The following is a 14,210-nucleotide window of genomic DNA, read 5'->3' as shown; positions in this document are numbered from 1 at the left end:
GCTATGGGAGCCCGTAGCTATCTATACATTAGGTAGGTACTTATTGAAAGTACCCTTTGTTCCAGATGTATCATCTATAATCCCGTCCAGCACGATTGCGAATTTGTGCAATAAGTAAAGTTTCCTTCATGACGTATATCTGCTTAGTCTTCTAGCAACGGCTGCAGCAATGATATAAAACAGTAAAAGCATTAGAACTCCGTTGAATTAATCTACCGTCAGAAGTAAACAAATCTTAGACAAAGTAAACCAACACGATGTGACGAATTGATGGGTTGTTTTCGGATTTACCCCTTAGTCTGTATGCACGCTCTATGCAATCTAGACAACACCTGAACCTATTAAATATCTGACATGTACATTTTGATAATTGATTTGTGACTGTTCTGGCATTTTCTACTACTTTGTGTCTTTACCAAAGTTATGTTTTCTCAGGAATAAATTTGGTTATCTTGTACATCATTACCATCTAGCAAACTGTACCGGAAGTATCTCTCAAACTTATGTAGCCAGGGGACTACTAACAATATGTATCACCCTCAGGAAGGACAGGTAATTACCACCCCTCAGCAATACCCCAGAATAAATCCTCAGTTTCGTCAAGCCACCACCCCTTCCAGTACTTCCACCGAGTAGCACAATCTTGTACCTTCTCCATAGTTCTCGTATCCCATATCTCAATAGACCGAGCCACCTTGGAGTCCCAAATATCTCCTCCGCGAAGAACAGCAGGCCACCTATAATCGATTACAACTTTCTCCTCGCTCCAGGCCCATACGACCCATAGTCCCCGCCGTGCGCCGTGATCCTCGCAGATGACCAAGCTCTGAAGGGCGCAGCCGTGCTTGCGAGACTGGATGTACTGGAACATTCTTATCACGCCGTGTTTACTAAGTACGTCTTTTACGCCGTAGCCGTTGTGGATGAATGTGCGGAGGTGTTGCAGTGGTCGCAGTCTTGCGATAGCATCCAGGTACCCAGGCCAGCTACTACTAGGGATGGGGTGGTGGTTATCGGGGTGATGATCACGGGGAATATCCAAGCCGAGCCAAGCCAGCCGCGTGCATATACTGAGTTGTTCTATATCGTATACCGAGAGACCCGGCCCCGCACCGGGCTCTATTGTATGGAAGCGTAATTTCCGTAAGTTGGTGGCATTCTGTGCGCTGCGACTAAGATACTCCATCAGCGCGGCGGACTGGTATCCGGTCAGGGATAGCTGGGGCACACTGATATTAAACGAGATTTTCCCCGGGGGTAGGCCTGGTGTATTGGGTGATTTGGGCTTATACATATAAGTGGCTAGTTTGAGCGTTTGAAGAGATGGGAGAGATTGGCCCGCGAGTCTTTCCGCCAACCTATCTATCATAGAAGTGCTAACTAGGCTTAACGATTCCAGCTGGAACCATGGTATTGAACTCCACTGAGACCAGGCCCGGTCCGAGACGGAAAAGTCACCATGCAGAGCCAGAGATTTGAGATGCGGTGTTATAGGGGCGATGTTCTCTAAGGCGCAACAGCTCTCATTCTCGTAGTTAATACAGGTATAGCCGATAGATTGCGAATCTGGGAGCTCTAGACACAAGTGTTCTAGGTTCTTATGGGGTCCTAGTAGAGTAGCTACCTCGCGGGATGGTGATATGATTGATTGAGCACTCTTCCAAGGCCCATAGTTATCGTACGGTCGGTGAACAAACGTAATCCGCAGGGAAGTCAAATTTGAATAGGATGTAGACTCTTGCGACTTGGATGAGGCTAGAATAGAGACATCCAGGCTCTTACGGTCTAGTGTATGGACGTAATTCTGCAAGGTTACCGTGACATTCCGACCTATATAGTTTGAATCGTAGAATAAGGCGTTCCTGAACTCATTCATGGGTAAGGAATCTTGGCTGTCATGAGTTATTTGAGTTATTCCCGCATTTGGATGCGCATTTTGATCCCCACCAACACTACCAGATCCTGAATGTAAGCTTCTCTGAAAATTAACATGGTATGGACTATCATACCTAACATGCTTTAGATTATGAAGTCGAGACAATAGTTTTTGAAGATCTAGGGCCCATTCACTTGTCACCTCAGGGAAACCGATGCGAATTACGACATCACGAACGTATTGATGTAGATGCTCATGGGACTCCCAAAACTCCAAGTGGTCTAGAGCTAATTCGTAGGGTTCTGATAAAGTGTCGGCTTCAAAGACAAGCCGCCTAAACAAGATAGATGCGGCTAGCCGATACCACGCCTTGCAGGTTAAACTGGCATTCTTGAGTGTAAGAAGTAATGGCCCATCAACTTCACGCAGCTATGAAGTATCATTACTAAGCAGATGAATTACAACGTGGGCTTGGCTAAAGACTAACCTTCTCGAATATGAGCTCTTGGAGTTCGATACTCAAATCTGCAAACCCTGCCATGATAACGCCGCTTCCCACGCTTCGAACCGGGAATAGGGCATATTAACAGCTAAGATGCAACTGATTTCAGGTAATCTGTTGATGATGAGTGGAGAAGATGAGATTTTATTCAACATTCTTGAAAGCGGTGGGGTCCTAGCGGCTTGATGGGATACTCTCATTGGACTTACTATCTATTTCAATATTTCGATATCTGTTTATCAGAGAGAGGCATATCTTATTCTAGCAACTCACTTGCATATCGAAGCTGTTGTTTGTCATTTGATCTGAACTTCTACATTGATTGTAAGCATAACTGAATAATCTGTGATCTGTTCGGATTCTAGATGAGACATCTAGAACAAAAGATACTTGCGGTATCTTTAGCCACGGGTTTCCATAGCCAGATTCAGAGGTTATTGCGGAACAGCGAAGTTTTTATGCATTCTGGTTCCACCTCGTGATATAATCTACCTCACCCAAAATATATCTGCGCAAACTCGGCGATCTCATTGTTGAATCTCTCTGGCTCTTCGTAGAACAGCCAATGGCCAGAGTTGAATATTGACATCTTTGCTGTTCCGGGGTGTTTCGACTCTATTTGCCTTACGATCTCCTTCATGCCTTCGAGAGGGAAACAGCCCGTCCTTCGACCTGCCATGACCAGTGTAGGCAATATGATATCTGCAATAGCTTCACGGTGGTCGTAGCGCGTGTGGTCGGCCAGCAGCTTCGCTAGCCAAGTTTGGTCACACTGCGCGCTAATATGCGTAAAGAATTCCTCGTCGCGCCGTCGTCGTTCATCCGACAAATCGTCAGTAGCTGGCTCCGGCGCATATCGGTATCCCAAGCAAGATTGTACTAGACCTAGATGTGCATTGACCGAATCATGTATCCACTCCCGCTGTGCAGCTTGCATAGTTTGCTCATCATAGCAGCCCAGGTGGGATTTCGACGCGTCCCAGTTGCCAAAGGGTGAACGATCTTGCAATGGCCCCTGATCGACGAACACAAACCCGCTGAAGTCGTCGTATCCAAAGAGCTCAACGTAAGTCCAGAGAACAGCAGCACCGATTGAACATCCGACGGGTATAATTTTTACCGGTTTGGTAAGGGTTATGGAGTCTTTCAAATGAGTGACCAAGGCTCGCAGATCAACAGCTAGACGGGCTACATGATAACCCCCGAGCGGCCGACTGGAATTTCCGTGACCCCGCATGTCCGGGGCGACGACCCAGTAATCGCGACTTAGAGCTTCGAAATTACGCGTAAAATATGCGCTCGAACCGCTGAACCCATGCATCAAGATGATGCATCGTTCGTAGCGAGATTCAGATGCCGCTTTTTCTTTAACTGGTAGCGAGGTCTGAAATGCGAGAGTACAACTATCATTGGCTATACAGTGCTCATATATCATTCCGGGATCTGCCTTATTTGCCATGGTTATTAAATGATATCCCAGTCTGATGTCCGATGTAAATGTTTAAGTGCTACTTGGCGCAAATCCCATGTAAAGCTTTATTTTATTATCGGTTGATGAAGTAAAACGTAAATCTCTATATCTACAAATTACTTTTTATCGTATTGTAGTGGATAATAGAATATTGCATAATTGTATCATCTCTCTAATAGCTTACATGTCTTGGGTACATATTTATCCCCCTTTCCCCTTTCCACAAAACTGTGAAGTGAATGCACATCATAAAATCATGGACAGATGGATCTTTTACAGACATAGAAAGCCTAGGAAAGATTTCATGCTGTTTCGGACATGAGCAACTTGAATCTAGTATGCACCACTATTGGTGCTTGAATTATAACTTTATATGCTCGATCTACTATTAACTTGAATATAATCAATGGCTATCCTGCCTCATGCTTGATATAAGTTATTCCTGGTCTATTCCCAACTCCGATATCGCAAAATAGGTATGCACCAACTCTTCGTCTACCCGACGTCGTTTCTCTTTCCCCCTTCCTCAGTCTAAAAATCGTTGATAGTCACATGAGCTAAATAGCATCGTACACCTCATACTTCTCCCTTTTCGTCGTACATTAGCGTCGGTTAAAGTTTAGGAACCGTCCCTATATAATAATATTAGCACTCGTATAGAACACGTAGATGATGTGAGAAGGGGGGGGGGGTGAAGGCAAAACTTACAGCACAGAATAAGATTATCAGATTGCTACCCACGAAAGCCAGGAAGATACCAAGGTCCCTCCACCGGTAGTCGAACTTGAAGCCTAGTGGCTCGTAGAATTCATTGCCTACCTTGTAGGCACAGTATTGGCACAGGCTAGTGGCGTTGTCTACGATATACCCAGCGCCCTTCTCTAAGAAAGGAGCCATGTATTCGCCACAGGTTTGACCCTCTGGTGCAGTGAATGAGTTGAGCTCCCACGGTCGGCAGTTTACTTGAAGGTCATCCAGAGCAGTAGTAACAGTACCACCAATCAGACGAGTGAACGGGTCCAGCTGATACAGCCACGATCGCCAAAAAGCAGGCATCTGAGGGGCAGGGATTGCAACACCACAGAACATCGAGAAAGTGATAACGACGAAAGGATCGAACTGGCTAGCGACGAAAGACGAAGGCGACAAAGCAGCGATGCACTGCGCCAGAGTGATCGAGAAAAGCTCTGTAATCAAAACCATGAAGTACTGGTAACCAGCTCGCGAGGACTCCGTCTGGAAGCCTGGGATATAGTACAAGGGAAGGAAGAAGATTACGGAACAGATAATCGAGTAAGGCAATTCAGCAAGAACCATAGCCGAAGTGAAGGTGAATGTGCTGTACATCTTGCTCAACTGTTCGCGGAAGAAGATCGATCGCTTGATAACGTACATTAGTTCGACTTGAGGGAGCAGTAAACCGGTCAAAACGGTAATCTGGAACATGACGAAGACCTTGTACTGCAGCGCCGAACGGGAGTCGTCGAGATTTAGATAAGTTAGACCAGTAAGGAGGGAAATGACAATATGGTTAAAAATGCGCGTGAACAGGTAGTTGGGTGATCGCCAAAAGGAGAGATTGGTACGTTTGATGACAACGCTCAATTGGTGTGCAAGGGGTGAAGCATATTCGCGTTGCAGAGAAAGATCGGTATGCGCAGCCGCCTCTTTGCGAGACTCTTTAAACTGGGAGATCGTATCCTTGACGTTAGCTAGCTCAGGGCTGTCGTTCCAAATCTCTGACCAATCTCGGTTTCCAACTCGAGGAGCACTTCCAGCACCAATAGCCTCAAGCATAAATTCCGCAACGTTGTCGGAAGGGCCAGCAACAGCACCGTGTCGAGCCAAGTAGTCCCGAAGAATACATGCATCTTTACCAATATCACCAAAGTATACGCAACGGCCTCCTCGTTGAAGCAGAAGTAGTCGGTCGAAGTTCTCGAAGAGGGCGGCGTTAGGCTGATGAATCGTGCAGAGAATAGCCTGTCCAGCAGCAGCAAGCTTCTTTAAGAATCGAACAATGTTGAAGGCGCTTTGACTATCAAGACCTGAAGTTGGCTCATCCAAGAACAGTAGAAGCTGTGGCTTAGCCGCAAGCTCGACACCGATCGTTACACGTTTACGCTGCTCGACAGTAAGACCAGCTTCCGGGGTTCCAATTATACAGTCCGCAATATTTTCCATTTCCAATAGAGCGATGATCTCCTCAACATAAGCATACTTTTCTTCGCGGGGTGTCTCGAAAGGTTGTCGTAGGTCGGCCGAGAAACGTAGGGCTTCGCGAACGGTCTGGGTAGGATCGTGCATGTCGAGCTGCTCGGCGTACGAGGTGGATCTCTGAAATTCTTTTCCAGGTTTAAGACCGTCAACGAGGATGTCGCCAGTGATAACACCAATGTTCTTTCTTGCTGCCAAAACATCCAAGAGGGTTGTCTTTCCGGCTCCAGATGCACCCATAAGAGCAGTGAGTTGACCGGGCTTGCAGTAACCATAAACACTGTTTAGTAGACGGCGAGTGCCACCAGGAACAGGCACATCATACTTGAGGTCTTCCCATGTTAGAATGCTGCTGGATTCAATCTTCAAAGCAGATCCAGTGTCCGCCTCCCTCGACTTCTGGCGTTGCAATCGCTTTTCGTTAAGGGCGTCATTTAGGGCCTTTCGCTCGGGATTGGGTTTCGCGAAGACCTTCGCTTGATTACCACCCATACCATACTTGACAAATTCGCCCAATACCACGTTCATAATCAGGAAGAATATGATGATAGCCATAATAATACCGAAGTTCCTCCACAAATCCTGGGGAGCGTAAGAGAATCCTTGCGTAATATAATCACCACCGTTTACAGTGAGACTTCCAGGGGTTGAGCCTGCTAGGGTGCAGACTTGATGGCTAATGTTACCATACGAAGGTCCTGAGGGAATAAGCGACTCGTCCGAACATCTCATTTGGTTTCCGCCAAACTCATTCGCCATCAGACTGGAAAAGGTAAGACCCAAGGTGTTGATCCAGAAGATCCACCTAAGCCAGACTTGTTGAGACTGATATTGGATCAGATAACCGGAGGTCAAGACAAATAAAGTGATCGTAACGACAGCAAACTTGATAGCGTAATCAAAGTCAGGACTAAGACAGGCAATGATACGGAAGTAGAGTGTCATCGAGATGTTTCCAACAAGAATCAGCAGATAGAACGTGAAGAAGGCCCCAGGTGTCCTCGTAAGGTTAGTCATGAAGTAGAGGATGATCGAGAACACAAGAATTCGCGTTGCCGAAAAGGCTGTGTCCACAAATATCTGCGCTATCCATAATGCCGATGGTCGATGGAAAGTGTATGCTTTATGCTTGTTTACGATCGGTCGACCCATCATTGTTGATCCTAATTCAGAGAAAGCTTCGAAGGCGTTGAACAAGAGAGAGATGAAGAGAAGACCTCCTTTACCGAAAGCGCTAGCAGATGTTTGTCCCAGATTGAAGTACAAGGACCCCAGTACCAATGCAATGACGATGGTTCGAATCCAAGATAGTACTATAGTAAGCTTATCCTGGAACTTGATGGCAAACTGTCGTTTCATCAAAGCCCACACCTGGAGGTGGAAACCCACGCTGTAGACGGAATGTTTCGCACCGCTTCGCTTACTCTCGCGTACGGCCATGCGGAAATCATTATGACGAGCGATCTCTTGTTCGTGTTCAAGCCTAGTCTTGTATTCTGCCATCTCGGTACTCAATTGTTGGGCAAACCGGGATTTCTCGAATGCTTCGGCCAATGTCTCGGGGCTGTGTGGGGCATTCCGTGCCGAAAAGCCATCCGAGTATTCGCGCTCGAACTCGTCCGTGCAGCCGGTAATATAATCGGGTGTCGTCTGTCGCGGTCGCGGGAGGAATCCTAGTCCTTCGAAATAGGCTCGCGCCTCGGTAGTAGGACCAAAGTAGACCTGCTTGCCACCATCTATAAGTAGGACTTTGTCGAATTGCTTGTAAATATTCTCGGATGCCTGGTAAAGAGACACGAAAGTAGATGTCTTGTATAGGTTGGTTTGGATGCGAAGGGACTTGACAAAGTCGAGGGCCGTGCTAGCATCGAGACCTCGAGTACTGTTATCCCATGATAGAACACAGGCGTTTGTGATCATCATCTCAGCAATAGAGACACGCTTCCTCTCACCACCAGAAACACCGCGGACTAGTGCATCACCAACCACGGTCTTTCTTGTGTGCTCGATATTGAACATCTTGAGTAACATTGTAATTACTTCCTCCTTAAACTTGCTCTTCGAGGTTCCCGCTGGCAGTCTTTTGGAGACCTTGGTATCCAGCGCGAAAGCGAGTGTCTGTTCAACGGTAAGGGTGGCGTGGTGGATATCGTCCTCCTGGTTGTAGACGGCCTCGCCACGGTATTGCTGGAATTCCTCAGCGGTGAATGGTCCATAAAGAACTTCTCCGGTAACGCCAGTATAACCCCATCGCTGGTTCGCAATCGACTTCAAGAAAGTCGTGCATCCGGATCCTGGCCTTCCTAGAACAAGAACCATCTCGCCAGGATTTACGACGCCCTTGAAATTTTCCAGCAGAGTGACTTCGGTGCCTTTGTTACCCTTACCGAGTAGGCTCATTAAGGGAGTCCAATAGTCAACGAAATCCTTGAAGGCATCGGGGAATGTTTTCACGAAATTAGCAGTGCCTCCCATACCCTTGACTGTAAGTCCGTCCCAGTAGACGCCAATATGCTTTGGCTTGATGCCAGCCTCTCTCTCGGCATCCAGTCCTCCTCGTAGGGTTGTCTCCAAATCGAAAGCTTCAATCGACTCTTGAGACCCCGGAGTCTCGAGAGCTGTGAAGCCCCCTTTTTCAACATCAGATTCCTTTCGGCTACGAGTACGGCTTGCTTTAGACAACCCAGATAGTTCCCGTCTAAGCTCAGCAAAATCGGCTTCGGCTTGTTCGACGGAGACGCCAGTGTTGATGCGTGAGAAGCCATTAGGGTTGTTCTGTCTCACAGTTTCACGTTGCTCCTCTAAGTCCGTTGCGACTGTCGAATCTGTGGACGGCGGCCCAGTAGTTTTAGCCGACGTGAACCCATCGTCATGGTCTTGGGGCGGCTCCCCGGATGTAAACTGCTTCTCTAAATCCTTCTCAGACATGGCTATGACCCCACAACTGTTATGGGAGTTACCCAGCTTATAAGGTTGACCTTAGAAGCCTCGAATATGTGTGAATCTCTTATTAGGCACGTAACCTGGGTTTGTAAAAGTGAATTTAAAAAATGTATATGATGGCTCTGAGTGCTAAGGATACAACAAGTAATAATTCCACGGTTATTTGAATACAACTCAGAACGGGTGTAAGTGGGAAGAGTGCAACCCCAGGCCTAGCAGAGGACAAACAGAGACTATTAAGTTCAGGAGAACTTATTAGACTTATCAAGGCTGTTCGACTACCTCTCAAGGGGGGGCGAAAAGGAAAGGAATTAGGGGAAAGAAAAGAAAAAAAAAAGAAGTCAGAGAAGGTAAGATAAAAAAGGATGCATATTCTTTAAGTGAAGGGTATAATAAGAGAGAATGCTGCTTATGGGTTTTGTAATACAAATCTCCCCTGGCAAACGTACCTAATTGTTAGCAAAATACTTACCCCACATATATTAATGAGTACTCTTCAGCGTCTTTCTCATACGTTAATTACATGCGCTACTTGTTTAGCTTAACGAGTCCTTATTCGGTTGTTTACCTGAAGGTAGTTGATTCTAAGATATTTTCTATAACGTTCTCAAACAATTAAAAATTCTTAAACTTTTCCAATTTGAAAACTATAATATATGCAACAATTTTAAATAATATATTGATATAAATTCTTGACTATCTGGCGTAGACTTACTCATGTATCATTAGAAGTGTATGTGGGGATAAGTAACCTGGTATGCAAACAGTCTCTTTCATATGTACCCGGCAGGCAGGCTGGTAACTTCTGAAGCCGAACTTTTGGCATTGGGCTTGGCATTGGGACAGGATTACCAATCAATAGAGCAAAGATATGTGAAGTAACTCCATAAAAATTCCGTTTCATCTGATACCGATTCTTCGCTAGCGGTGTGAAAAGGTTAGGCTATGAGTTAAACCGGGTTGCAAGGTATACACTTTATATTACTGTCGTATTGGGCAACTAATGTATGTAATTAACCGCTTGACACTACAGCAAGAAGATAGGGTATAGTGGCCCCCACTTTCCGACTAAACTGAAATCCATGGTATGTATTTCAAACCACATATACCGGACCATAGTGCCGGATTTAACAGGTACTTACTACATTATAAGGTTAGGTAGTTAGTTATATCAAAACTTTGAAAACTTTTCAAGAAACTAATTTCATGTTAATGAGTTAAGATATATATAATATTATGTGTAACAGTAAATCCTTTAATATACTTTTAACTAGTTAGTTTTAACGTAAAAACTATTAAAATTATAGCCTTACATCGTAACGTAGACATGCTGATATCAGCACCATGATATATGTATCATGCAGCTTGTCTTACCTGTCCCGGAACTTTGTTACTGATAAGATGTGCCGCGTTGGACCGCAGATCGGTTTTGAATGCGTTAAAGTCTTCTCAATTAGTCCATCCGAAGCTCTTCCTATTGGTAGCCGTCGGGTTCCCGTATCCGCACCCCGACTTGTGCATCTCGAAGCCTCGTGGAAAGTGGAAACTTTGCCAAGGGTTGCGTGCGCCGTCTGGCCGTGCGCTGACGCTGCGACCAACCATACCTACCGCTGTTTCGACTCATTCGGCCAGTTTAGTCGGGCTAGATTCGCAATATCTGACTAGTCAGCTTCATCTATGTACCTATCGAATAGGGGGGGAAGGTTTTTTTTTTTTTTTTTTTACATATGTTACTCCTTAAATTCGTCCGTTGAAAGTGGACTAAAAACGACCCATTTATAAGTCGGATACGGGGTCGGAGTCCGGTATGCCACGGAGTTTCCAACTTCACTAACAATTATTCTTCTTGTATTACACATATCTACCCCCATCTCGGCCCAATTCATAGTTCCGGCAAATATATGTAAGTCGATGATTAGAAATGATGTTGTGGGACCGTTACATTCGCTTTGGCATTTATCTCGATATATCCAAACAGTAACTTGACACGCGCTCAGTCGCAGTCTTGGTGCTTTGCGTGTTGACACCAGCTCCATGTATCTTTGCGCTCTTTACGAGCGAGGGTTGAGAACACAACCGAAAAATATCCGATACTAACTACATTGACTAAATTGAAATCCTCTAAGATTCCTATACGATTGTCACATACTAGGTAGACCACCCCCCACGGATTATGTACCCATGCGTGCGGGTACAAATATGTATTTGAGATCCAGTCAGGCCTGCCAGGTAAATTTCCATATGGCTCAGCACTTACTTCGCCACCGACCCAGAAAGATTCAGAGGTCTAGAAGCTCCGATATGCGGAAACTCGCTCGTTGGGAACAGCTTTGAAATGCATTTAGAAAGCGGCGACTTTCTTAGGCCAAGCCAAGGTCACATAAAAGTCCTATACACACACATATGCTATGTTCCCTTAAACTGCCATAAAAACGTGCCTACATGATATGCATGGTATATATGTAAGCTGCACGTACATGGAAATGCTTAACCTACATATGTCGTGAAACTCGGCGAGATGACCCGTGCCAACGGCAAAGTGCTAGCTTATACATGAATAAGTCTATACGCCTATAAAAGAAGTCCACGACCGCAGACGATAAAGCTTCATGTCTCTTGTCTGTTGGAGTAGTGACGCGACTTATTTCGTACTATGTACAGTTTAATACGCATTGTGTAATAAAACAAGATGTAATACTAAGATACAATTCTTACATATTATCCGTCGTTATCATAGGTAGTTGCCATTCGGGAAGGACATACCCTAGTTCGCCTAGTCATATCAAATCAGAATGAGCATCATTCACGTGATCTTTCACCGTTGATCGTCAAGCCCATATTTTAAACCACGGAATTACCTGATGTGGTATACACCCGTACTTTGTAGCTCCCGTGCCCGACACGGCATCTGTCATCCATACTTTATTTACTAAGCGTAAATTTATATCTATGGATGTGTACATGTAGGCAGATAGATAGGTACTTAGATATGTATATCTCCATAGGTGCATTTTAGCTTGTGATAGCCAAAACTGACACTCCACATATTGTCCCGAAAGAAGCTACAAGAAATGAATCATTCTGTATCATTCTAATAAATTTTCGATTAGTGGGTCGTCGTTTCGGGGAGATTAACTTAGAAGAGAGCCCCATCTACTCAGAATTATTGCGAGGATAATGGAGATAATAGTGCTAGTTAATCTAATCTCCGTAAAGTCCCTTGTAGTCATAATATAACTAGAAATTTCTCTTACATGCATAGGTACCTAACCTAAGGCAGATCAATACCGTACATATGTATGTAGGTATCTATAGATCTTACCCTTGGTCAGTTCTAACATGTGGCCCCAGGGGATATCTATCAGTAAGCACTTAGAAACTCAACCTAAATCATATATATGGTCAACTCGTGAGGAACGCTAAGAATTGCTGAATAGAGAAGTAATACGGTTTCACAAAACATCTTAGTAGTAAAGGCTTAGGCTAACAACGACTAAATTATGCTATGCCTTTCAAAAACCGTGATAGCTCCGTCACCACGCATGAGAAGGGATTTATTACGCTGTGTGGTGACGATCTATAAGAGCCCTAGACTCCAATTGAGTGCCACGTGCAAACAACAAGACAAATGACTCAAGTTACATCATATCCACAAGAAACTACCTCGTATGCTTTCTCCGAACTTGTAATCCTCTTTTCCCCTTTGATGCTAACCAGGCCCCCAAACAAAAGCCTGCCTGGATGGAATCAAGCATCGAAATGTTTACCAACGCCGGCCATGCAAGGTGAAAGTATAGGTTTCATTCGTTCCTTTTCCTATCTAGTAGCACGGAGACCTAATAATCTGCGTTGTCTCATGCTGCTTCTCCGCAAACCAAGGATGAGATCATAATGAGTACGGAAACTCCGATTACCCTCGTTCGACCTAATGAGATCTGAGACACATCGTGTCTAGTTCGGTCTGTGTTTTGTGCTTCACCTATGGACTTCTGACGAGTGGAGATGGTCATCTCCACCACTACTCTGGTCACATCTGCCATTCGACTTGTTCTCCTAGAGCTCTGATTCTGCCCCGTTCGCCTCTATAGCCATGGGGCTTCCCCCTTGGCCATGTCGTCTTCGCGGCCGTAGTCTTCGCACGGGCCGTCCATTCAAATTCATACTTTCGTCATCATCCTCGCTATCCGGGTTGGTCTCTGCATGGTGGCGCGCTTCATCTAGTTCTGAAATATTATCCGGTTTATCTCGTAGCCACTGCATTCGTGGACCTGAGCGCGCAACCTCCGAAACGCGAAAGCCGTAAATACGGGGCTCGTATATCTTGGTGCTGCCCAGACCAGGTGCAATATTGCATGTGTACATGCCATTAAGCATCTCCTTATCATCGTCGCTCACGCGCGCGTTTGCTAGTACATCAGCACCTCGTTTTGTAAGGTCGTATTCGGGAAAAGTTAGTAGGAAGAGTGCGCCAAACGTGCGGCCAAAAAAAGCACCATCTACAGTCTGGAAACGGCTGTTGGGAGGTACGTAGACATCGAGACAACAAGGACAGAAAAGCTTGACTGTTTCCTCGCCAGGTATATCAGAGAGTCCAACGGGGAGAGTCCGAGACTGTTCACAATGACTCCGGGGACATACGCCAAAGTGACCTAACTCATACTTCTCCGACATTTGTTGAATACCTGCTCGCGAGCAGATAAAGCGCTGATGGATCAGGCCGTAGAGCATCTCGGCGGAGGACTCGATAACGGATAAATCACTAGCTATTCGACTATGGTTACGCCGTTCGCCGTGTCGCGGACGGTCAACACCCTCGATGGATTCATCCTCTTCATCATCTTCTTCCTCATCCTCTTCATCGTCGTCCTCGGGTTCAACGTCGAGTATCATCTAGGGTAGAGGTTAGCAAAACGAAAGCACCCGCATTCTAATTTTAGCTAACCTCCAAAGCTTCCTTATACATCGCGACCTGGGTCTGCAATCCAGTTAGGTTGAAGTCATCTTCGATAAATTCTTCGGACACTTCTGCGAAATATTCGTGACCTAGGAGAGAGCAGAAGGAGGAAATCCAAGATTCCGGAGTACCAGATGACGAGGACATTCTGGCAAGAGTAGATGCGCCCGAACAGATGCCTCGTCTCGAATAAATTCAACTTGTCTAGGAGTGACGATAGTCAAGGATCGCAAGGTGTAACGTTGAA

At 45.5% G+C, this 14,210-nt stretch overlaps 3 protein-coding genes across 3 annotated transcripts; all 3 read right to left on the bottom strand.

Moving 5' to 3' along the window:
* Positions 1–2,871: 2,871 nt before the first annotated feature.
* Positions 2,872–3,837, bottom strand: GL218_02957 (AB hydrolase superfamily protein YdjP; the record flags this gene model as incomplete). The annotated part of the gene is made up of 1 exon (XM_033579499.1): positions 2,872–3,837. One exon carries the CDS (start codon positions 3,835–3,837, stop codon positions 2,872–2,874), a length of 966 nt encoding a protein of 321 aa, XP_033436285.1.
* A 614-nt stretch (positions 3,838–4,451) lies between these two features.
* On the bottom strand, positions 4,452–8,994 carry GL218_02956 (ABC transporter G family member 11; the record flags this gene model as incomplete). The annotated part of the gene is made up of 2 exons (XM_033579498.1): positions 4,452–4,481; positions 4,558–8,994. 2 exons carry the CDS (start codon positions 8,992–8,994, stop codon positions 4,452–4,454), a joined length of 4,467 nt encoding a protein of 1,488 aa, XP_033436284.1.
* A 4,068-nt stretch (positions 8,995–13,062) lies between these two features.
* On the bottom strand, positions 13,063–14,110 carry GL218_02955 (Casein kinase II subunit beta-1; the record flags this gene model as incomplete). Its single annotated transcript, XM_033579497.1, has 2 exons — positions 13,063–13,899; positions 13,952–14,110. 2 exons carry the CDS (start codon positions 14,108–14,110, stop codon positions 13,063–13,065), a joined length of 996 nt encoding a protein of 331 aa, XP_033436283.1.
* Positions 14,111–14,210: the final 100 nt, after the last annotated feature.

Source organism: Daldinia childiae (assembly GCF_008694065.1).
Source record: "Daldinia childiae strain JS-1345 chromosome Unknown Scaffold3, whole genome shotgun sequence".
In the NCBI taxonomy this organism is placed as follows: Eukaryota; Fungi; Ascomycota; class Sordariomycetes; order Xylariales; family Hypoxylaceae; genus Daldinia; species Daldinia childiae.
The sequence above is the reverse complement of the archived record's forward strand: the minus strand, read 5'-3'. Positions and strand labels throughout refer to the sequence as shown.